The sequence below is a fragment of the Eurypyga helias genome, unplaced genomic scaffold (assembly GCF_000690775.1).
Source record: "Eurypyga helias isolate BGI_N326 unplaced genomic scaffold, ASM69077v1 scaffold10573, whole genome shotgun sequence".
Taxonomy (NCBI): domain Eukaryota; kingdom Metazoa; phylum Chordata; class Aves; order Eurypygiformes; family Eurypygidae; genus Eurypyga; species Eurypyga helias.
This window is the reverse complement of record NW_010239271.1, coordinates 1-24476: the sequence shown is the minus strand read 5'-3', so window position 1 is coordinate 24476 and position 24476 is coordinate 1. Positions and strand designations below refer to the sequence as shown.

Below are 24476 nucleotides of genomic sequence, written 5' to 3'. Positions count from 1 at the left end.
AGTGGCCCACCTCTGCAGCCTGTATGAAATTTTATGAAATACAATATGAAATTTTTTAAGATGAATGGCCTTTCAGGAAGACAGTGTATGAGTTCACAAAAAATAAGAAACTGTACTGTCAGGAGTTCCATACCAGAACTAAACCCACATTTCCCCAGCCTTAGCTGAGTCTGCGCTGCATTTCATTGCAGCACCAATGAAACACAGCCCTCTGGTTCAAAGAGAGATTTACCTAAGAAATGGTTTTTTTGCTGAATGACACGAAAGCAGGGTTTAAGCTCCAAAGAATGAAGTAGAGCAGTGGCATGGAAGAGCATTAAGGCAGCTGCATGGCTTTGGATTATAATCTGTTCACATCTTTATCTCGGAGCAAATAAGGTGCAAATGTCTGTGTCAATGTATGCAGAGCGCTCCCCTCACACCCCTGTCGTACTCCCACCCCCAAAATCTGCTCTGGATGGCGATGCTTAGACAGCTAACCCATGCTCTGTGATGCTCTTTCACAAGGCTGCACTTACCTGTCGGTTATCACGGCCGGGCATCATCTGTTGTGGTGTCTGGGACGCCCATCCGGAGACCAGTGGGGCAAATGAGACCTGACAATGGTGAGTCCATGGTAGGCTTTTAATGTGGCTTCTTGGTTTTTTTTAAATTAAAAAATTTTTCTTCCACATCACAGAATAGTGGAGAGGAAGGGCCTGGGACAGGGGCTGGGCTGTATCAGGAGAAGTGTGGCCAGCAGGTCAAGGGAGGTGATTCTCCCCCTCTGCTCTGCTCTGGTGAGACCCCACCTGGAGTGCTGCGTCCAGCTGTGGAGCCCCCAACATCAGAAGGATATTGACCACTTGGAGCGAGTCCAGAGGAGGCCACGGAGATGCTCCGAGGGCTGGAGCACCTCTGCTATGGGGACAGGCTGAGAGAGTTGGGCTTGTTCAGCCTGGAGAAGAGAAGGCTCCGGGGAGACCTTATAGCACCTTCCAGTACCTGAAGGGGCTACAAGGAAGCTGGAAGGGGGAAGCTTTTTACAAAAAAAGTAAAAAAAAAAAAAGTAAAAAGTAGTGACAGGACAAGGGGTAATGGGTTTAAATTGAAAGTGGGGAGGTTTAGATTAGATATCAGGAAGAAATTCTTCCCAGAGAGGGTGGTGAGGCACTGGGACAGGTTGCCCAGAGAAGCTGTGGATGCCCCATCCCTGGGAGTGTCCAAGGCCAGGCTGGATGAGGCTTGGGGGGACCCCGGGTCGTGGAAGGTGTCCCTGCCCATGGCAGGGGGTTGGAACTGGATGGGCTTTAGGGTCCCTTCCAACCCAAACAATTCTGTGATTATAAGCCCATCTCATGTGCATGCCAGGCAGCATCAGCTGCTCTGTTTCTTCTGGTTGAGACTTTTATTTCCCCACCTGCCTCCCTGTTGTAAAATACTCTTTCTTCTCTCCACAGATAAACCTCCAGTGTTTGGTGCTTGTAAGCGTCTGGATATTGAGTTAGAAATGGTAAGATGGGCTTTTTTCCCTACTACTTGAAAAACATTAAAACAGAAACAGGGAAGAAAAGGTAAGTTTAGCCTCTTTAAATTGAATGTCTCATAAGGTCAATTCCTGCATTTCTTTCTGAGCTGTCCGTGCAGCACACCACAAAGATTTCTATGGTCGAAACCTTCCCTTCTGGCAAGTTGCAGGGTACATTAGCCCACCGAGTGGTTTGCTGAAACAGAAATGAGTCGTCTGGCCAAATCTGAGCACCAGTGCATTAGCCTGGAAACACGCAGGCATATTCTTTTTATCAGGCACCAGAGCCTGTTATCTGGCTCACACTGGCACCTCAGCCAGGATCTTTTAATGGGCACTGGGGATTTTGGAAGTACGGGCTGTCTGCACCTTGAGCAGAGGAAGCCGTCAGTTCTTGGGAGTGCAATTTTAACTCCTCGTACTTCCGGCTGGAAAGATGAAAGCTGTGCTGTGGGTGTTGTGACAAAACATCTTTGGAAGCTGCATCCTCTCGTGGCTTAGCATGGTCCAGAATTATTATGGGATTGCTGATTGTGGCAGTCCCATGAAGTGGGGTACACGAAGTGCTGCCGTAGCTGTGCTTTGCAGCCTGGCTTTTACTGCTGGCTGCTGTCAGGGCAGATTCAGATTGGTGATGTCTTTGGAAAAAAACCCTTCCACATGGTTTGCAGAAAGAGACAACTGAGGTTCCCTGTAGGCTTCTGCACCAGGTGCTCAGGCTGTTTGTTGTCTGAGGGAGCAGGTCAGGCACCAAGCTCATGGCCTGTTCTACCTAGTGGGTACGTTTCTTCACTTACCTCACCTTCCCCACTGCCATGACGGGCTCCAGCTGCGTTCAGCATCCCCTTGGATGACTCTGGACTCTTTCCTGTTAATTTCCTGCAGCCAACTGTGTCACTTAGTGGGAAAACCCAATCTGCATCAGTTGTGATTAGGATTTTTACTCCATTTTTACTCCTCTGTTTTGACACCGTCATGCTCTCATTTAATGACTCCGTCTCATCAACACTCTAGCTCTTAAGTATTCCAAGCCTGCCAGCTTCATGGAAGGGAAGAGGGAGCACACCATGTGTTTTGTGTAATTGTGTGTGATGCGCAATACCACCCTGTGCAGCCTCTGTTGCTCGTGCATGTAACCCTCCATGAAGTAAAGATTTTTAGCTTCAAAAACTTCCTTAATCAACATTTTGCTTTCCAATTTCAGGCATTCTTTGTAGGTCCTGGAAACAAGTATGGGGAGCCAATTCCTATCAGCAGAGCCCATGAGCACATCTTCGGGATGGTCCTTATGAATGACTGGAGCGGTAACTGGTGCTGGGGGCGTCTGTTGGGGTTGGGGGTGTACAGCATCCTGAGAAACCATGGATAGGGGTAAATTGTATATTTTAATAATAGAATAGTGCTCATTGAAACCGCTGGGTATGGTTGAAAGGGGTGGAATGAAATGCTGTTTGCATTTCTGAGGCTCTATCTCAATCCATCTTCAATCAATCAGCAGAACCAGAAATTGCTGCTTAATGGAGATTTATTTACTTATGAAAAAGCTAATATCAGTCTAGTTTCTTCCGAGCAGGGATGGAGCAGCCCTAAGGCTGGTGATTTCAACAGAGGATTGATTTCAGTGTCAGGAGTAGGAAGAGAGTTTGGCAATCACAAATCCCTCAGTCTCTGCATAGATTTAAGGAGACAAGAGCATAGTTAACCAGTTGAAATTGGCCCTATGACTGGCACGGACCATTAGCTGGGTGTAAAAGCATTAACTAAATTGGGGATAAAATACTGGTTATTTAGGGATGGCCTGACTTGTTTTAAGCATTGCTGACTTTTCTTCCTGCTGTAGCTTGTCTGAGAAAATTGGTTTGAGGGTCTGAAAGGGGTGGATTTAAATCAGGATTTGGGCACAATGGCTGGAAAAGGGTGCTGGTTACTTCTCGGTGTTACTCTTTCACAGGTGTGACAGCCCTGCAATGCCTAGGAAACATTCAACAGCATTGCTTTGATTCTTCTCTTCCTAGCCCGCGACATCCAGAAATGGGAATACGTTCCTCTGGGTCCGTTCCTGAGCAAGAGCTTTGGCACAACCATCTCTCCTTGGGTTGTTACCATGGAAGCTCTCATGCCGTTCGTGTTGCCAAACCCTGTCCAGGTTAGCAAGAGAAAAGGTTAAAACAAAGAAAAAGCAGTGCTAGAAAAATCTCAGAAGGTCCCATCAGTAGAAATCAGTGAGCTGTACCCGTGCCAAGCACTTTCTTGATAGAGTTTAACAGTGTGATCCTGCTTCCAAGCAAATGAAGAAAAGCTGGGCCCTTTGGGCTCAAAAGCTCATTGATGCCACTGACACTGCTGCTCGGTGCCCTGAGCTGTCATCCTGCCTGCCTGAGCCGGGCAGAAAAATCCTCTCCTTCAAAACATCTGGAAAATAAACCCATCAGAGAGCTTCTTGTTAGTGTTTGGTAGTCCTTGGCATCCAGCAAGCAGTGGAGAGAGAGTGGATTCAAGCCAAAATGCTTTGTTCAAGCATTTCCAGTTGTCTGCATTATGTAGATGTTTAGTTAAAGTAGAAAAAGGTAATAAAGGGTCTTGCAGAGAACTCTCCGTCTTCTCTGTGCAGGCACAGAGCAAAGGTGTGCGAGCACTGTGTTTGTTGGGATCAGCACGCATGTAGAGGGCTTCTGGAGCCCACATGCAGATAAGGGAATCTGGTTAAATGGATCTAAGTCTGTTTAGAAAGGTCTTTAAGAGTGTGTGTGTGAGAGCAAGGAAAGCAATGACCCGGGCAAGAGCAATGGAGTAAGTGGGGTGTGCAGCGCAGCCTGGTTAAAACAGTCACTGGGATGGCCCGTGGAATTTTTCCTTTCTGTTTGTTTAGACTGTGATGTCTTTTATATGCTTTTAGGATCCCAAGCCGCTGCCCTACCTTCAGGATAAAGAACCCTACACTTTCGACATCAAGCTCTTTGTTGCTATTAAAGGTGCGGTAACGCTGAGTGGGCTGTAAAGCTGAAATTGCCAATTAAGGGAGGCAGAACCATCACATAGTCCAGAAAACTTGCTCTCTGCTCTGGGGTCCTTTTTTTCCATCTTTGTCCAGTTGCCTGTCAGAGAAAGTAGCCAAGCTCTTCATGCTCCTGGTTGGCTGTGCAGCAATGTGGCAAGGAGGGAATGCCTCCCAGATGATCAGCTTACGACAAGGAGGGTCCCTGGGGTGTCTGCCTGCATTGGGCAGGTGTAAGCAGGGCACGGGAAGAGCAGATGTACGTGAGATTCAGATGCTAACCCAGCTCAGACCCTCAGCTCAAGGCTCTGCTGACCTGTAGGTCAGGTGTTGCTCCTGTAGTAGAGCAGAGAGTAGGAAAGGCACCTTGATACTACCCCGGTGCCATCCACACACTTGTTTTCATGGAATGCTGGCCCCCTTGTGGGAAGAAAAATGTTATTCCTTGTTTCTTGGTAGGGATTACAATGATAAAGGAAGTTTCCATCCATCTGTAAAATCAGAAGACTCCAGTGTCATTCATCCAGCACAAACAAATTGCTTCCCTGTTTCTTATGTTTTATTTTCCACAGGAGAAGGAATGACCGTGCCAACTACTATCTGCAGATCCAATTTCAAGGTAAGATGCCAGTATCTTGTATTTGTTTGACATCTTGCCAAGGCCATCAGCTCCAGCCTTAGGCAGTGTCAAACGCTGACTTTTTCACAAGGTGAGGGTCAAGCCTGGCCTGTGTTTGTGTAGGGGACAGAGGGAGAAGAGTGGAGGGTGGCGATAGTTCATCCCTCTACTGAGATGGGAATGCCTGAATCCTGGAGCATGGAAGGAGAGGGCAGCTCTTTCTGCTGCTCAGCGTGCCCAGAGCACTGTAAGTGGTGTTCTCATGCTGCAGGAGAGCGGAGGACTCGCAGGCAGAAGGAATTGCCCCTCGCTGTGCCGTGGTGCTGGGCAGCTTTGCCATTGCAGCTGGTAGTTGAGATGCTGTGACACTGTTCTGACCCCGGATCTGTCCCCAGCCCCTCTGTGGGCAGCGTGGTGGCTCTGTCCCTGCGGGCACATGGGAGGGGTTGTAAGCCAGGAGGTGTATGGACCACCTGCAGGATTTTCCAATTTCATATTCACATTTGGTCCTTTGCATAGTGATTACCTTAATCAGTAAATCAGTAGTCAGCAAATCAGTAATTAGGAGATTTTTTTTTTCATAAACCCATTAAAATACCGGACTTAATCACGGATCATGGGTTAGTAGTGCTGGTATAAAGAGGAAGAAGGGGAGAAAAGACATCCAGCTGAAAGAACAGCAATTTTGAAGGACTAAATTGCATGTTAAAGTATGTGTTTTATACACACATAGCAACTTCTAGTTATCATTTAGAAAGCAATCAGCCAGGCTGCAGCAACTACTGAAAATGCAGCACTGAGTAACTGTGGAGGTTGCTTTGAGGCTGCTGAATCTTCCTGATTAAATAAGGAAACTTTTCTTTAGGGACAGTCTTACCAGCATCATCCCGAGAATGCAATATGTTCTGCATAGGCTAATGGCATGCCGGAGAGGTTTGTCCCTCATCGCTTTATCCTCCTCTTCCCCCTTCCTCCAGCACATGTACTGGACCATGAAGCAGCAGCTGGCTCATCATTCAGTCAATGGGTGCGACCTCAGGCCTGGAGACCTCCTGGCATCCGGCACGATCAGCGGACCCGTAAGTGTTTAAACGGTGATAGTCACGGAGAACTGGTCAGCAATCCAAAACCGGCTGAGCGGGGCTTTTGGTCTAAGGCCTGTTTGGTTTGAGCAGCCATGGGAATGTCTCAAGTTCTTTGCTGGGCATTTTGGTAGCTCCAGAATTGCACCGTAAAGTGGCACTCTTGTTACTGCTTTTTGGTTTTTAATCTTTCTCATGTTCCTTTCCCTAAGAGCTATTTTACTACAGATGCAAATTAATTTCCCTGCACAAGCATCCACGCGGCCCATGTAGGTTCTACAAAATGCTGCCTTTTTATTTCTAAGGATGTAAAAGGTGGGTGGGTATAACTTCAGTTTGTGCATACTACAGATATTACGTATCTGGAACCAACTTCACAAGTTGCTATTCCCCTTGCACTGCCATACGCACTGTTGTTGCAAGAGATGGTGAGGTACTGGCACTTTCTGCAAAGTCCTGTTCCATAAGTCCTGTTCAGGCTGTCTGAAAGAGCCTCAGGTAAGTTGTTTCCAGCCTGGGATACCTCTATTTCCATTTTGAGCCCTTCTGAAGTTATTTTTGCTTCCACTATACTATAGTGCTGCAGACTGACGTTAAAGACACTTACAAACCTGTGCCAGCTTTGCTTTTCTGAAGAGCAAAAAGTAAATAAAACTCTGAAACGTGACTCCATAAAAGTGCTGGATTTGTAGAAGTGCCCTCAGTTTGTTTCCATTCTTGCTGTAGCAGAGCCAAAGTACTTTTACTGCCACGGTGTTAAACACACCAGGTAACGGCTGTGAGCATGACTGCTTACAGTGAGCAGGCAATTAAAAAGCAAAAGCAGGAACACCAGGTAACGGCTGTGAGCATGACTGCTTACAGTGAGCAGGCAATTAAAATGCAAAAGCAGGAAAACAAGCCACGTTAAGTCAACAGCAACACTCTCTTCTATAGAGCAAATGTACCTGTGTGTCTACTCCCAGCAGCAAGTGTCTGAACCATAGGAATAGAGACAAAAAAGCTGTTTATTTGTTTATGAACTCTTGCTGCAGGAGCCGGAGAGCTTTGGCTCCATGCTGGAGCTGTCCTGGAACGGAACAAAAGAAATCCCTCTCGGCAGCGGACAGTCTCGTAAATTCCTGCAGGATGGAGATGAAATCATTTTGACAGGTAATGGCCGAGCAGCTGCTCTTACAGCACAGCAAGGACGTGTTTTCACAGCCAGATCCCACTTGTGTAAGCACCGGGCGGGGAGATGGGCTGCTCCATACGTGCCTGCCACGCAGGCACAGTTGTGTCCATCCTACCTGTCAGGAGACAAAAGCAGGTGGATAGAAGTTTCCCTGCAATAAGCACTTTCTGGATTAGATTATTTGTGTTGTTAACTAGTCAATGATCTTACTGTGCCTGTGTGTGAGTGCTGAGGGGACGATGGGGAAGGTTTGCCGTTATGGGCAAAAATATCCTACACTAGAAGCAGGTGATGTGTTGTTGCCACCACAGTCCCAGTTTGCATGCAGAGCAGAGCTTGGCAAATGCTGAAAAAAGGTATTTTGCAAATAATATTTCATTTGCAACATATGCATATTCAATGATGAAGTGTGTTGCAAACCAAATATGTGGGAAAGAGCATGAAGCCTGCTAGGACAGCTGGCCAGCTCCCCTCTGAAAAGGGCTGGGCTTGAGAGCTCTTTCATGCTGGGCCATCATTTTCATCTTGAGAAACTAAGGACTTTATGAATTAAAATCTACCCTGGTGGTTTGAGATCAAAATTCCACTTCTACTTCTTTTTAATACAAACACTAGTGCAAACCACATCTATATTTTCCTGTCCTCTCATCATGTCAGCCCCTGCATGGCAAATACTTGCCAAGAACAGCCATGAGAAACTTTTGATTCAAGCCTGCATGTGTCTTTGCTGTCACCTCCTGAATTTTTAGAGAATATCTTGTGGGATGTTGTGCATCATCAGATGAGACCCAGCCAGTGCCTCATCAGGTTCTGAGCAACGGTATCATGCTGCTGGGATGAGAGACAGCCTGCACAGAGAACCAAATGACTCAAGTGATGAAGAAGATGCTTACAAATGGGACTGAGGGCAGCGAAAATGTGACTAATGCCTATGCAGTGACCTGAAGGACACATGGCTGTGATGCTAGTATGTGTCCACCTCCCTGTGCCTATTTAATCCAACCAGGACTGGTAGGATTTTTTTCCAAATCCTAAAATATATATTTTTTTTCCCCCAGAAATCTTTAAAACCTGAGACATTTCCTGTGATAAAAATAATAATGTGTGGATGTGTTCCAGTCCCCCAGTGACTGCTCTATAGGCAGTTTTGGTAGTGCTGCAGGCAAGCCTCAGCGTCTCCTGCCTGGCAACCTTGGCAATAGCTTTGAAAAACATGTTTCTGTGAGGTACTGCCAGTTTTGAAGAGGAAGGTGCTGAGACAACTAGAGATTGTGATGTATTGGAGAGAGCCCTAGATAGTGAAACCAAGGAGTCTCCAGCACCTCTGGCATCCTTCAGTCTTCCAACTACCCAGCGACTATTCCCGCTGCGACATGTAGGCTGGAAGAGGCTTGGAGCAACCTGGTCTACTGGAGGGTGTCTCTGCCCATGGCAGGGGGGTTGGAACTGGATGGTCTTTAAGGTCCCTTCCAACCCAAACCATTCTGTGTAGGCATCAGACGCTGCTCTCCAGAGGCTCCCTATACATTGAGTGCAAAAAGACACTCCTGCAGCAATTCAGAGCACCTCATTGTCATGTCCCCACCCCGCCCCCCTCCCCAGAGGTGCAGATCTCTCTCTAGTAACGAAGCCAGCAGCCCTGAATTAGGGTACAGTTAGTTGTTATGAACGTCCCTTTGGAGTTACCTGGTGACATTCTTATTGTCAATGAGCAGTTTTGGGAGTTGCTGGCGAGGTGGTCAGCTGAGGGTCTAGATGTAGACCATGACCCATGTTCTTCTTCATGCCCAGAACTGCCCTTAAATAAATATTTTAGATCCCAAATGTCTTTTGTCTTTAAAGATGGCCTGGTGACATTGTTGTTAAGTGGGATGTAGGCACCGTTGCCCCAGTGGGACAGACTCATGTCAATCTGTCTGCTGTGCTATTTTACATGAGCAAACAGTTTGTGGTTGTAGTGATCAGGACATTGCACCATTCACGAGAGCCAGGGGCCGCTGGGGCGGTCTGCTGGGACAGTTTGGGATCTGCTCCCATTTAGTGATGTATGGCAGATCCAGTGCCTGAAGGCACCCGTGAGGCAGGGCTGGTGCTATTGCATCCTCTCCTGAGGCTGTGCTGTTAGCTCTTGCCAAGTGCCCAACCCATGATTTCTGCTCTCCCATTCCAACTTTGTATTTTCACTCCCCTTGTGGGAGCTATTTCAGGGCCCTAACACATAAAATGAAATATATTTTTCCCAAGAAGTGTGTTTTGGGGAGGGAGAATTGCTAGGCAAGGTTGCTGCAGCCGGCTGCAAAAATCTCCCTGCCGCTCCTTGGCCCTGCTCAGGCTGACGCTGCTGGCAGCACAGCGCTTGTTTGGTTGAATGTGCTGCTCCTTGGTACTGCTCTAAATCGTAGCTGACAGCGGGGATAACTAAACTGGACTGAAATAATCAGCTGGCGCTCAAGGGAAAGCTGGCAATGGAGCCTAATGAGACAAATGGAAACTGAGCTGAGCCTGAAAGCGTCTTACTCAAGCATTGCTGACGGACGAGGGCTACCCAGCGGAGACTGGGATGGTGGCAGTGGGCAGGCTGTCACCCAGGCACTTGCAGACACTGCTGTCCTTGGGCAGGCTTCACCTCAGCCTGGCTGTGAGAGCTGCACGGTGGCTTACAGCCTGATGCTCTGCAGCCTGAGCCCACCCCATCCTCCTCTTCCTCGAAGGAGTTTCCACTGATCCATGCTAAGGGTGGGAATTAGAGTTAAGGTCTGTTCTGTTCAGCTCCCTGTTGGCTTCTCAGAGGCAGCTGGTTTTTATCCCATGCAGGGAAGATGATGTATTCCATTATTTTAGGAGAATCCATCTCTGACTGTGAAAGCAATCCTTAAAGTACAGCATATGCCACTTGTGTCCTTCCTTTGATCAGCTGGTGTTAGCGGAGAGCTACAGTAGGTCTCCTCAGCTGTTTCTTCCCAGAATAGTCTTCCCAGATGAGCCAGAAGCCCCTGACTGTGTCCCCTCCCCTCCTGCACCTCCAGCTTTGCGATCGGATGCTGTCTCTGGAGCAGCCTGCCTAGCCCGGGGCAGCAAGAGGCGCTGCAGCATCTCTGTCCTGATACCATTGCTCCCATCACGCAGGAGTAGGGAGATGGAATCGTCCTGTAGTTCGAGATGTTGTCACAGGCCGGTAACTTCAGCAGCAGCCAGCAGACCTTCAATGCCTGTTTATATAATAGAGGATAAAGGAAGATGCTGAGTCAGATGCTGAATTTCTCGTGGAACTAAGCGATATTATTTCAGTGAGCAAAACAGATTCTGCAAGGATAGGTCTGACTGTTTGAGGGGGTTTAGTAATCATCTTTTCCTGCTATAAGCATCCCCATGTCTCAAGAGCAGCACTACTGCTGCAGAAAGAAAATTCAGATTTACGTTATTAATTTCAAGGCTGGGCCAGACCAGCTTGCCAGTTAGACTGATGATGCTGCAGGTTAGGTTTGAAAACAGAAATGTTTCACGTCTTGTTTGCTCTTTGATCAATTCACTGAACTTGCATATTGCTGTGTTTAACATTTTGTGCTTCTTTTCTTCTTTGTTTTCTATTCCTAGGCTACTTGAACTCTTCCAGGTGTTTTTTTTTTTTTTTACTCCTCATTGCATTTCTGAAACATTTCCTCTTGTGTTTGGTCTCTTTATGCCTTTATTCACTTTCATTCCTGGTAAAATCCTGCTGTCCTTACAGAACAAGCTGTCTGTTGTTTTCTGGCCCTAGGTTACTGCCAGGGCAACGGCTTCCGTGTCGGATTTGGCCAGTGCTCGGGAAGAATCCTTCCAGCCCTGTCAGACCCATGATGACTGGAGTAAGGTGACATCAGGGGAGGAGGATCTCTCCCCACACCTCTAACAGTCATAGGGCTTCATTTGGATTTATTCTTTTTATGTAAGTGATTGAAATCTTATTTTTAATTATCAATAAATGTCTTAAAGATGAAAGTGGCTCTGTGGTGCGATAAGAAAAGGATTTAACTGCTAGCTTAAAATCCTTGGAATGAGAATAAAATTATTGAAATGGAGGGAGTGAGATTCTTAGCTCTTCTACTACAGTTACATTTTCTTCATAATTATAAAAAGAGACTTTCAAATAAACTTAAATATTCAGGGTACTAAGTGGATGATACCAGCTGAGATTGCATGCTGGCTTCTTTTTTCCACACTGTTAATATGCTGGAGGTAAAATCCTAAGGGGGAGATGCATATGGATGATAAAAACTTGTAGACCATCCTGAGTAAGAGAGAGTTGCTTGACTGTGCCCTAAACTAATTTGTAACAAAGTAATTTGCAAATGTGATAATCAGTACAACTGAAAGCAACAGGAAAGCAAACCCAGAGAGTACTAGGCAGCTAACAAGCTTTTAAAACAGTGAAAACAGAAATCGTACTGTACAAAATAAACCCCAGCCCACCAGCAAACAACTGATGAGGGCCAAGAAGGCTCAGCACCGAACTCCGCCATCCTAGAAAGAAAAGGTGTGCAGGCTTTGGAGTTCAACCCTTACACTGCAGCACTGAGGGGTTCCTGGAAATAAAGCCCAGCAGGTTGTAACCTACAGCTGCTGCCCTTCCCTTGCCCCAGGAGCAGGCGCATTGTCCCTACTCCTGTCCTCATGCAAGCAGAGGTACCGTGTCCCAGCACAAGGACTGATGCCAGCCCTGAGCTGAGAGTCCGTGCTGGGGCACCCTTCAAAAGAGAGCATGGAGATACCTCGTGCACCTTGTTGTAGAGAAGGGAATTCCCCATTTCTCTTGCCCTGTGCACCAGGGAGAGAGGATTTCATGGCTGGAGTGATCCCTAGGTGCTCACCGGTGGCTGTCACATCTTCTGACCTAAGAGATGCTGCTGTAGGAGGACACCGAGGGGGCAGATCCCCTTCCTGCACTCCTAAAAGCCGCCTCTTGCTCTGGCATCCCCGTGCAGCAGGCAGTAAACAAAGTCCACGTGCCCCTTTTCTCAAGTGTAAAGGGCACCTGCTGTCTCCCACTGGTCTACAAATCAATTTAACTCTATGGCCAAGTGCCAAATCACATCAATTAGGGGATATTACTGACTGAAGGAGCTCAGGAGACTGGATAATGAACTCTGGTACAGTGCAAGGGGAACTTGTTAAATATTTGCTTGGTCCTCAAAGTGAAGAGCCTGATGAGGCTGCTGGCTTCATGCAGTGACAGCAGGATGAGGGAGGGGCTGCTGCTTTCCTGTGGCTGTCCTCTCGCTCCTCCCGAGGTCTGCCGGGGAGTTTTGGTGGTGTGGGCCATGCTTGTATTTGATGCCATCCTGGGCAGCACCCGGTGCCCATCGGGGATGTGAACCTCTTGGCCACGCAGGAGAGAAAAATGTATTTGTAATGAAGATTAATGAAAAAATATGGCAGTGCAGATAAATCACTGCTAACTGGGCATGTTCATGAAATGGGCTCTCTTCCAGTGTGCAGTAATAGTAGTCCCCTTAAATAACAATACTTGGAGGATCATCACCCCCAGATCAATTTAAATTTTTAGCTTATGACATTCCACTATCACCAGGAAGAATGACCTGGCCAGGAAAACAGTGGCTCATTGCTGTTTATCAAAGAAAAGCTATTATTTAATTTACTCTGGCTTGGTTGTCGATATATGGGATGCTTTGTGCTCTCATTTGACCTCAAAGGACAACCACAGGTTGACACCTTCTCTCTTGGAGATTTAGAAATAACTCACACGGTTTCCCTGAGCACAGCCTGGCTTTACGCCTGGCAGCAGCAGGAGGGCACAGAAAGTATAGAATTTTCTCCTCCCCATGTAGAATTTTCTCGTCAGCAGCAACATCCATGCCTCACCTTGCTGTATCTGATGTGTTGGAAATGCAACGCCTGAGGAGAGTGGGGCACCCACGGAGAGGACATCCACCCCAGGGCTCTGCAGTTCTTGCTGACCCTGGAAATTGCACTCCTTGCTCGCACAGGCTGGAGGGTCAGTGGTGCTGGCTGCCCTGTGCAAACCAAACCCTGGCAGGACAGAGGCACCCAGATGGGAATGTCCCCAGGCTGGGTCCCGACCCAGAGCCAGGCTGCCATCCACACCCCTGGCTCTGCGGGAGGAGAGTGGCTTTGCATCTGCTGTGGCTACGATTTCCATCCCAGGGTCACAGCACCTCCCGTCTGGTCAAGCATCCCCACACCATGCTGGGGATGGGTGGCGGTGGTAAGGTCCTGCCTGTGACCTCGAAGTGACAGAGCTGAGCCTCTCTAGCCTGGGGACAGCTGGAGATGTCCCAGGTTCCCAGAAGGTGGATATTTTCTGGGAAGGAGCTCAGACACAGCTCTGAGAGCAGGTTTCAGAGGTGATCTGGAGAAAGTCCAAAACCTCACTCAGGAGAGAGCACAGAAACATCTGCTGCCTGCTGCATGGATGGGGGCCAAAAAGCCAAGAGATGCCAAGAAAGGAGAGAAATTTTTTATGCCCAAGGCCACTTTCTTTTCACCCCAGGAGAAGGTAGTGGGCTTCATTCAGGTGGGTGCTGGGGAGAAGGAGGCCCACAGCTGGGCACAGCAAGCCCAGACCCACCAGCACCCCCGATCCTCACCCCTGCCAGGGTGCCCCGTGTCAAGGGACAGATGAAGGGTGTGTCCATGCTGCGATGTGCAGTGCTGTCCTTAAAACATCATTCCTAGGTCTAGCAGTGCTACAACCACAGCAGCATCCCCTGCCTGGGGAGGCAGCAAGCTCCAACAGTTTTGGGAAGCAGCCGGGTGCTCCAGGAACTTCCCACCTGCTCTACCTCCCCTGGGGTAACGTGACCACTTCACACATTTGGCCTTTAAATTGAAGGTCATGGAGCACCATCTTGTTTCAGGAAGAAGGTGTCTGCAGGGTAGGGGTGAAGCTGAACAGTGGGGGACAGGGGAGGCTCTTGGAGCAGGACGATGCTTCAGTTTGGGTGCTGTCAGTTCAGCATGCAGACCTGATGCATAGGAAAGGTTGTGTTTGCTATTTCAACTGGCTTGACCCTCTAGAAAGAGCTTTCCCTCCACTTCGGGGAATTTTTGCTGCAATTAGGCTCGAGCGTGGCTCTCTGCTACTAGAGGTTATTAGTTTTAATTTGATTTAAATCTGTTTTCCTTAGTTTGCTTACATCCTGGCTTCCAGCAACCATAAAAAAGTAAAGAAAGAAAAAAAAATCAATCTGAGAGTTCCTTTGCCCTGTTGTTGAACCAGGTTTGTGACCTGGGTGTAAGAAAAGAAATTCCTCCTTGGGTCTCCAGAGGCCAGGAGGGAAAATATAAAACATTTCTGCTGCATCAGACACCTGGGCGACCTTGTTCAGAATCATGCAATGTTGGGTGGGAAGAGACCCTGCTTTCCTGACCGGAGGAAAGGGAAATGCATGTGTAAATGGAAACCAGGGCTTTTAGGCTTGCCTGGAGCATCCTTCTTGCTGGCCGGCTGTTTCCTAGAGGTTGGCAGTTCCCAGAAGTGAGCTGTGCTGGAGCGCAGTGATCCTGGGCGTGAGTAACGTAGAGATGTGGGATGAAAGGTGTGGGGGGGACGTGGGTGGTGCTTCTGTGTCAGACCGCCTTTTCAAAGGGCGGTCATACACGCAATGAATCATACTGCCTGGTAGTATTTCATCTGGATTTGTTATTTTGCTGGTGAGACAACTAAGGGCAGCGTCTGTTTGAGATGCATTTTCTTACAGATCAAAGCATCGTCTGGTTGGTGTGTAATGCAAAAGCTGGGCATAATTTATAATAATGCTGTTGGTATAATTAAGTGTCAGAAGAAAAGCAGGGAATAAAGCCCTAAAGCGTATTTCAGAATTTAAAGGAAACAATGGATTTTCTGTGTGAAATGCTGGCATTCTTCACCAAAAGTAGTTTTCTGCAGAGATTCTAATTAGAAATGGATGCGATATCATGGGGAAAAAAAATGAGTTTCGAAGAAAATGTTCAGATCAGCAACATTCATAATTCCTTCATTAACCAGTCAGTAATAAAGTAAAATGCTTTTTCAGTAGCCATTCAGGGTCAAGGTAGTGACTTTGTGAAGAAGGAGAGAGCTAGTAGGTGATATTCACGTTGGGTTTGGCTTTAAGCACTAAGGCCATTTCTCAGGCTTGATTGCTGCTTCTGCTCAGGATGCCCACACAATTGCTGCTTAGTGGGAAAGAAGGAGATAATTTCTGGAATATTAAAACTGATTGAAGGCTTTGGAAGGACGCGAGGGACATGCTGAAGTACTGTGCTGGCTCACGCCAAACTGCTGTGAGCTGTTCATCCTTCTCCTGTCCCCTCATTCCCAAGAACAACTTCATGTCAAGGCTTTCTCTGTTGCACACATTTAGTTTTCCATGGAGCTTTAATTACAGACCTGTGCTTTCTAATTTTTACTCCAGTTGCTCCATATTGTCTAGTTGGCAGCTGTAAGAGAGCTGGTGGGGCACAGTTGGTGCTTAAGGGAAATGCTGCAGGAGTGAAGTCCCTGGCAGGGGCTGAGCAGACCTCAGCTTGTAGGGTCGACACCAACAAACATTAAGGGCTTGGTTGGGGCCTGCAAGTGCAGGGGGAGTTTCCTGTCCCCCTCCTCGCTGTGTGCTGGGTCCAGGGCAGCTGTGCTTCAGGGCTTGGGACCTGCAGCTCCCCTGCCCTGCGGAGGGATGGATTCCCTGGAGCTGCCATGTCCCAGGACCCTGCTCTGGGGGCTGCCTCGGGGGCTGGTGGGGTGCCCAGCTCTGCTGCCCACTCGGCTCTACCAGGCACTTCGTTTGCTCTGCAGAGGCAATACGGCTGCTGCTAGAGAAATCCGATTAGTCTTAAATATGAAATATGTATGGCAAAACTTTGCTTTCCTTATAGCTTCAGCACACTTAATGCAATTTTAATACAATTTGGATTGATTTCTTGTTTCACTCCAGGAGCTGACTGGCCAAGTCCCCATACAAAACATGGAGCTTTGTAACTAGGAAGTGTATCGTTCAACATTTCCTAACGCCATTGTGCATTGAGAATAAATGCATCCAGGTTTCTTAAACCAGGTATTGCTTTAAAAATGTATCTGTGGGAAGATTTTTGCTCCTGGTTAGCAAGAAGAAGTAGTGGCCAAAGGGTGTCAACCACATTTGACAAAACCAGTTTTAGAAAAAACAAAGGTGCAAATGCAAGTGAACATTGACTGAAATCAAGAATTCCCATTTCAGCATTAAGACATGGTTAACACTGGGGATTTAATATCCTTTATTTAAATCAAGTCACCTGAGCTGTAAAGCCATGAGACCATTAAGACAAGTGGTTTGAAGCCTGGCAAATCTGGGTTGACAAGGTCAGAGAGGGTAAGGAAAGGGAGAAGATGGATTTAAACTTTCCAGTCTGCGTTTAACAGGGTTTTTGCACCATGGGCAGTTCAGACAAAGCCATTGTGACAGTCCTGCTGAGCCAATGGCTAGTGCAGATCCAGGCCTGAGCTGGGGGTGGGAGAGGGGAGCTGGTGCATGGGTGTCACTCCGTGCACTGCCACGTTGGCTGGCTCCTTGCCTCAGCTCAGTCTGCATGCAGGTCACGGCGTCACCACTGCCCTTGTGTCTCTCCGGGTGGAGAAACTCAAGGCTTTGTAGGCTCAGTTGTTGCTTAGAGCTCATGGGGGATGGCATCAGTCTGGATCCATGGAAGTTTAATTTGGAGCTGTCTTGAAAAGGCACTGCCTTCGTCTCATACACTCACTGTTTTGTGGGTGTGCTGGTTTTAGTGGGGATAGAGTTCATTTTTCTCACAGTAGCTAGTATGAGGCTGTGTTTTGGATTTGTGCTGAGAAGAATACTGATAATGGTGATGATTTTAGTTGTTGCTGAGGAGTGTTTGTAGCAAGTCAAGGACTTTTTCAGTTTCTGATACTGCACCTGCATTCCCAGCTTCTTTGTCTCTTTGAAGAGGAGGAGTTCCCTGGGCCCTTTTTACTCAGTGTATCCCATAGTTTGTGGCTTCTTCAGAGAGACCCCACAGATGCTTCACTACTTCTACAAGAAGCTGTAAGGGGACACAGCCTGGACAGCTGATCTAAACTGACCAAAGGGATATTTCATGCCATCAAATGTCATGCTCAGTTGGGGTAGTTGGCCATGAGGGAAAATCACTACTCGGGTGCTGGTTGAGCATAAGTTGGCTGGTGTTGAGCAGTTGCATAGTTTTGCTTTCCTTCCTTTTTTCCTTTTTTGTTTATTACATATTATTATAACTTGTAGCCGTAGTATTTTCATTACATATTAGTATTGTTAGTATAATTATTTTATTTCACTTTTATTTATTAAACTGTTCTTATCTCAACCCACAAGTTTTCTATCTTTTTCCTCTAATTCTCTCCCATCATCATGCTGGGTGGAGGAGGGGGAGAGATAATTGAGTGACTGTGTGGTACTTGGTTGCTTACTGGTGCTAAACCATGACGCTGGGTCACTGGCTGCTAAAGTGAACCCATTAGATAGCTGATTACTGCTGTCCTCACCAGCCTCCCTGTCTGTGCCATGGAGATTACCAGAGTCTGAGGAGAGCGTTTTCCCCATCAAAGTCCTGAGCTGAGTTGACCTCTGAGCTCTAGTAACATGAGTTAAGGTTCCCCGTTGAGACCTGTAATGCCCCAGCAAGTTGGGGACACCTTCGGATGGGATAGTCTGCAGCAGCATCACTTGTGCCGCTCCCTGGTGAGCATTGGTCCCTGTTCCTTTCAGGAAAACCTTTATGCACACAGTTCTCCAGGGTGGCTGGCCAAATCCAGCCACTACTGGCTTCAGTTCAGGAGTACTCTTATGTTAGCTGTAGTAGCTGCTCTGAAAATAGCGTAAAGATGCCAGCCTCTGGTTTTCATTGGGGCATGGCTAATGATTTATCAGTGGGGCTTTGTCTTTGAGGCAAACTGGGTTTCAGGCACAAAGGTCCATGTGCCAGAGGGCTTGCTGCAGGGACAAGAAGATATATAAAGTGCCCAGCTTTCAGGCAACAGTTTTTTTATAAGATGAAAGAATTAGCAATTTGTCTCTTCATCTTTTCCAAGAGGACGAGTTCCCTGGGCATTTTTTACGCTGTGTATTCCATACTCTGTGCCTTCTTCAAAGAGACTCCACAGATGCTCCATGCTCTTTACTGTCAGCTGCTAGCAGGAGGGATTCTAGTCTCCATGGCGCTGTTTCTTTTGGTATGCAATTTGTTACCGATAACGAATTGCTGAAACACGGCACGCTGCAGTCCCCCAGTGAACTGCAGCTGCCTCACTGCTGACCTCCCAGCAGAGCCACAGGAATGCTTGGAGCTCCATCAGCTCTGTCCTGAGCTCCTGAGAATTTGTAGGGAATGGTTCTCTGCCCTCACGCTCCCAGGAGGGCTGCCAGGAGCATATATATTCCTTGAAAATCATGTTGTTGTGTTGTGGGTGGTTTTTAAGAGATCCTGGCCACTGGAAGTGAACTGCAACAGACAACAAGAAGGCTTTCCACGTTGAAGCTGTTTATTGCGTTAGATAAATACACTTGCAACAAGTTTAAATTATTTCCTCTGAGTGCAATTGCTGGTAGTATGGCAGAATGCTTACAAAAGAAATAAAACTGGCAGAGGCACTTGTTGCATGCAGCTGAAATTACTGCCAAGCCCAGCGATGCAGCCCCTGCTAGGGGTGACCGTGCAGTGGCGGTGAGCGCAGCCTTGCCGACCGGACTCGGGGGGCCGACATCGGGTGGGAGCCGCAGCAATGCACCTCGGGTGGACAAGTCCCCACTCCCCGTGCAAGGAGGAAAAAAGTTCTGCTTTCAGCATGATGTTTTGTATTGCTTTTGATTAAAGGGCAGTGAGGTGGCGTGATGTAACCAGTGGGGGAGGGCAGAAGTCAGGATGCGTTTACATTGTCTAGATAAAACAATTGCGTTGACTCTTACACAGTCACGTGAAAAGGTTGGACATGAATATGTAGATGCTTACAGAGACCTTTTTTGTCAACAGAAGGATGGTCTTGACAGGCTATGCCAGGATGATAAGTACCTTTCTGTTAGAAAATAGAGCTTCCCATAGGGATCTTTCCTTTAGGATCTTCAGGAAAGTCCACAAAATGGTTTGAACAGCTGGACAAACAGAGAAAGAAAAAGAAGTGACAAACATTCTTGCAAAGCAAACTTGTTAATTTGCTTCCCCGGCATTTGTAATGCTTTGTTCTCACCCAGGCTTTGATCCTGCAAGGGCTGTGCCTTGCTGTCCCTGCCCTGCGAAGGACACAGCACGGGGCTGATCCTGTTCTCTGCGTAGTCAGGCAGCCTACTCAGAGGCTTAAACTTAAGCACGTGCGTAAGCCCTCAGCTGAACAGGGGCTTATCAGTGACGTATCATAAAGTCAGAGTTCTGCATGCAGATAAACACTGAGTGGGGTGTTGGCTTTGGGAGGAGTGATGACAGCTCTGGGCTTGTTCTGCATCAGCTGTGAACGCAGGCAGGTAGTCTGCAAAGTGGAAGCATCTCTAGCTTGGAGATAGATTTATTTTGGAGGGTTTTTTGGTTTATTCAGTAAGTGGCCCCACTAGTATCAAGGTGGGATAGGAGACTTAGTGATAAAAAATGAGTTCTAAACTTCAGCCCAGGGAACAGAATCAACCTCCTTCAAGCTAGGGCACCCAATTCCTATGGTACAGGTAGACATACTCAGGAAGGAGAGATCAGTGCATTTGCTCAGAGTATGGCGAACATGAACATTCACGCTTGGAAAAGTCCTTTTACTGGTGATTAACTGGCTAGCAGAAACCAAGGCTAAATAACTGTCTGATGAGCAATCCGCAGTGCGTAATTGAAGCAGTGGAAATCTAAGAATGGCAGGATTAAAGCCAATCCTCAAATCTCCTGCCTCCTGAATAGGATCTCCTACAACAGAGACTAGCAAAAATTGTGCAGCCCAAGGATCCATGCAAAAATGTCCACATGCCTCATAGCCTGCTATTTTGGGAACTCTGTAATAACAGTGCTCAGCACCTTACATCCAGACTGTCTTCAGAAATCATTGGAATATCCAACAAAGCCAGGTGCCATTCGGCATGACTCAAAATGCTACAATCTTAATGAGAGAGTAAAGGGAGGTCTGGAGAAATCCTCTGCCTGGGGAGAACTTCCCTTGCTGTGTACTGAGATTCAGACCTTCCCCATTAGTGTCACAGAGAAGAGTTGTAAATCAATACCTTATTTCTTTGTCCCTGTCTGAGGCTCTCCAAGTGCTTTCTGGTATTATGAGACAGACAAAACAATGTGAGACAAGTTAATATTGTACCCATTTCACTGATGTGTCGACTGAGGCACATGAAGAAGTGACTTGTGTTATCATCAAACAATTCTGGCAGAGCTGAAAATAGTAACTACAAAGTCTATGTCCTTGCCCCAACCTTGGTTCTACCTTTCTTGCCCACTGTGCACCGCCTTATGGCAAGAACCTAGAGGTCAGGTAGGATGTTAAGGAAGAGGAGAAACAGTGAAGTGTCCTTCTTGCAGATTTGTGCTTTCAAGTCTTGTCTGCTCATGATGCTGCTTGTGCTTGCAGTACCTACTCTGTGTTGCTTCCCCAGCTCCTCACAATCCCTTAAGCCAAACGTGTAGTCACTAAAAAAGGCAGCTGTGAGCAAACCTTATGGGGAATGGAGGACATGGGAATCCCTCAGGCGTCACTGTTTAAAAAGTAAATAATAAATTACTAAAGCTCCCCTAGTCACTTAAGCTCTTGCATAATGGCTGTCTTAATGAACTGAGGGAAGGGAATGTACAGCTATTCACCTTACAAATTTGTGGGGAAATTCTTCCTTTGAAGGTGCTGAATTTACCTGAGGTAGAATGCGTATTATTGTATGTTGCTGTAACTGTTGTGCTGAGGAATCTCTCTGAGTGACAAAGCTAGGAGCTGTGTGTCCCTGCTTATTTTCTCTGTCATCCTATCCCTGTCTTATCCCATGGAAATGCACCTGAAACAAAAGATGGATGAAGTTGCCTGTGGAGTCACCCTTTGAAAATCACAGCAAGATCTACGTAGTTGAAACCAGCAGTGTCCAAGTGCTGCTCCATGGACTTCTGGTGGCTACCAAGCTCATCGGAAGTGGGCTGACACATCTGGCTAATCCACGGGCCCATGGATGATGATAAAATGCCTAGTGTTTCATGAGTAGGCTGGAGCAAGGTGGTTCTAAGGGGTCAACCGTAGTCCGTGACCCCCTTGGGAACCATGGTCTGAGTGCTTCTGTACCCCGACCAGTGGAAATACAACTGTGGTGGGTAGGGAGTGTGTCTGTAGAGCCAAGTGAGTCGAGAATAAATCTGCTCATATGACCCTACCTAGCCAGGGCTGCTTCCGTGCTTCTACTTAGTGATGCTTTGGTATACAAAATTATAAAATCGGGGCCTTTTCAAAACAGAAATATGACTGAGGAAGATATTTGAAGCAATCTATTTTCAGGAAAGACAAAAGTGTCTGGCTGCTTTTCCACATTCTGATGGCTACTCTGGGTTTGTGGGAGCTATTGAGGGAAAGGTGAACTGTGCTAGACTGAGAGTTATATTAGGAAAAGTCTGGAGAGTCTTGTGCTACTGGAGTTACAATGATAACTGCTTTCAGTAAGATACGGGTTGCTGCATAGTATTAAACTGTGCTGCCAGAATGGCTTGCTGATATCCTGATCTGTTGAGTAAGAATCATTTACACTACGTGCTCTTAGAGATATGGCCGTTGCCCTGCATATCTGAAAATGGCCCTCCCAGCGGGAAAAGGCCTCCTGGGTTGTAGCATTTTATGGCTCTAGTATTAAACTGTGCTGCCAGAATGGCTTGCTGATATCCTGATCTGTTGAGTAAGAATCATTTACACTACGTGCTCTTAGAGATATGGCCGTTGCCCTGCATATCTGAAAATGGCCGTTTGTGTGTCAGCCCTCCCAGCGGGAAAAGGCCATATGGCTCTGCCTAGAGAAGTCCTTTCAGTCATCTAGATGCTGCTCCTCCCACGTAGATGTAGGGATGGCACTGTAAGGGTCCATGATGACTTTTGCACAGCGAATAATCATCACAATCAAGAAGAGGCAGAGGAAGACGAAGCATGCTAACGTCAGTCCCTTGTCCACATCAACGTACACAGGCTCTGGGGTTGGTCCCTCCATTGCTTCTGCCGCTCTTCATCTGGGTTTGTGTTTACTTCTAACATCATTGACCACCTGCAAAACAAACATGGTGTCAGACAAGCTGTTCTTGCCCCTGAGGATGAGGAAACTTGAGGGTAGAACTGGAAAGAGAAAATCTCTGTGATAGGTTCTTGCAGGAAAGTAAACCCACTGGAAATGTCATAGCTCAAGTAACTGTAAGAGCTGTGAACAGGGGAAACCTCATCACCGCTTTAATTTAGCCCATGAATGCTTCTTGCTAAAATATTAGACAATAAAAAGAGACGTTAAAGAAGAAAAGAGAAGCAGGGGTGAATGAACACTATCCACTTGAAATATCACCTCTTCCAACGTACAGACACTGTTCTTGTCTCAGCAGTTCCCAGTCATAAAAATATTTCCTCTACTCTGCTAGTGTGAAAGAGCAGACAAATGGCAGAGCAGACTGTTTCTATCCCAATTTTCCTCTCTGTCCAAACATTCCCTGTCTCTCACTGGCACAAAGCAAAGTGAAAATTATGCATACTTTTTTTCCATAACATTTAATCTCTGGTATTCATGGGTTCTCCAGGCAATAGAAGATTTTTAGGAGCAATATAATTTTTAAGTGTATGCTTTATCACCCAGAGAGGTACAGATGAGTATGTGATTAGTACAAGGATGGTTTTATTTGATGCAGATGTCTGCCTAGCTGAAGGTCTCTTCCGACCTCATCATCTGAATCCATAATCAGAAAGGCTTCAGCAGAGATTGGCTCCCTTCTGCCTCTGCAAATTTGCCTCTGGATAGTTCATTAGCTGCTAACACCAATTGCTTTGTACGATGATGCTGAAGGAGAGGAGCTGACCTGACCCTTGGAACTGAGTCACTGCCCAGGAATGGGGGAAACTTTTCCTGACATTCACATTTGGTCAAGGTAAGAGGTAGAAGTGTTGAGTTTTCTACTGTAAAGGAACAGGAATGTGGAATGCCTCTTTAAAACAACAACAACAAAAGTAATTCACATCAGAAGGAATAACCAACCTGAGAAATGATCCCTGTTTCATTTGGAAAAGAGAGATGGGAAAGAGAAGATATTGAACGATAGGGGGAACTGGGTGAAACTTGAGTATCAAATGGCTCAGTTTCTCTCTGTAACTACATTAATGCCGTAAGGAAATCTCAGGTAGAGGTTTTATTCATACAGCCAAGTTCGCTGGTTACATTTCCAGTGAGCTGATGGTGCTGGAAGGGCTATTTCAATTCACATCTGGCTGGAGCATCGTGCTCTTGCAGCATGGTGCTGTGCCTGCTGTGAGCGGGTGTCCCAGTGGCTCTGGAACTCTTGTGCGCTGAGAATGTGTCTCAGGGCGAATTGAGGACCCTTTATTTTAAAAGTTCGTTGTCTCAGTCTCATATTTTACCCCTTTTTAAGCTGTTTTCCCATCTCGCCACCTCCTAGATCCTACAAGGAATGTGTTGTGGGTTTTGGTTTAGATTTTTTTTTTTTTTTTTTTTTTGGAAAAAGAAATTCCTGTGCCAGCCAGTCCTGAAGCAGGGAAATGAGAGAGAAGCTGATGACACAAAGTGGATGAAACCAAGCAGACATTACATATATTTACCAGTCACATCCTTAGGATGGACTAGCAAGTTTGACCTCTGAGGAGTGGGGGCAGACTTTCAAATCTTTCATGGCCTGATCAGGGGTTTGTTAATCCCAGAAAACTCACTGCTCCATTTCACAGAACCACGAAGGTTGGAAAAGACCTATAAGATGATCCAGTCCAACCATCAACCCAACACTACCGTACCCATTAGACCATGTCCTCAAGCGCTATGTCTACACATTCCTTGGACACCTCCAGGGATGCTGATTCTACCACGTCCCTGGGCAGCCTCTTCCAGTGCCTGACCACTCTTTCATTGAAGTTTTTCCTAATATCCAATTTA

At 46.9% G+C, this 24476-nt stretch overlaps 2 protein-coding genes across 2 annotated transcripts; one reads left to right on the top strand and one right to left on the bottom strand.

The window, feature by feature from the left end:
- The first annotated feature begins 498 nt into the window (after window positions 1–498).
- FAH (fumarylacetoacetate hydrolase (fumarylacetoacetase)) lies at window positions 499–11247 on the top strand. Its single transcript, XM_010148080.1, has 9 exons — window positions 499–605; window positions 1440–1492; window positions 2712–2811; window positions 3523–3653; window positions 4404–4479; window positions 5075–5121; window positions 6099–6200; window positions 7238–7355; window positions 11135–11247. The coding sequence occupies exons 1-9, from the start codon at window positions 590–592 to the stop codon at window positions 11212–11214; spliced, it is 723 nt and encodes a 240-aa protein (XP_010146382.1). The 5' UTR covers window positions 499–589; the 3' UTR covers window positions 11215–11247.
- Window positions 11248–22367: 11120 nt separating this feature from the next.
- Window positions 22368–22547, bottom strand: LOC104506948 (cortexin-2-like). The gene has a single exon (XM_010148082.1). The coding sequence runs from the start codon at window positions 22545–22547 to the stop codon at window positions 22368–22370; it is 180 nt and encodes a 59-aa protein (XP_010146384.1).
- Between the last annotated feature and the right edge of the window lie 1929 nt (window positions 22548–24476).

What these genes read in the sequence shown, in the direction of transcription:
- FAH (XM_010148080.1), top strand. An exon ending in TGTTGCCAAACCCTGTCCAG is followed by an intron (nt 3,654 to 4,403) that starts GTTAGCAAGAGA and finishes ATATGCTTTTAG; the next exon opens with GATCCCAAGCCGCTGCCCTA. An exon ending in TCTGCAGATCCAATTTCAAG is followed by an intron (nt 5,122 to 6,098) that starts GTAAGATGCCAG and finishes CCCTTCCTCCAG; the next exon opens with CACATGTACTGGACCATGAA.
- LOC104506948 (XM_010148082.1), bottom strand. Translation starts at nt 22,547, where the DNA reads ATGGAGGGACCAACCCCAGAGCCTGTGTACGTTGATGTGGACAAGGGA.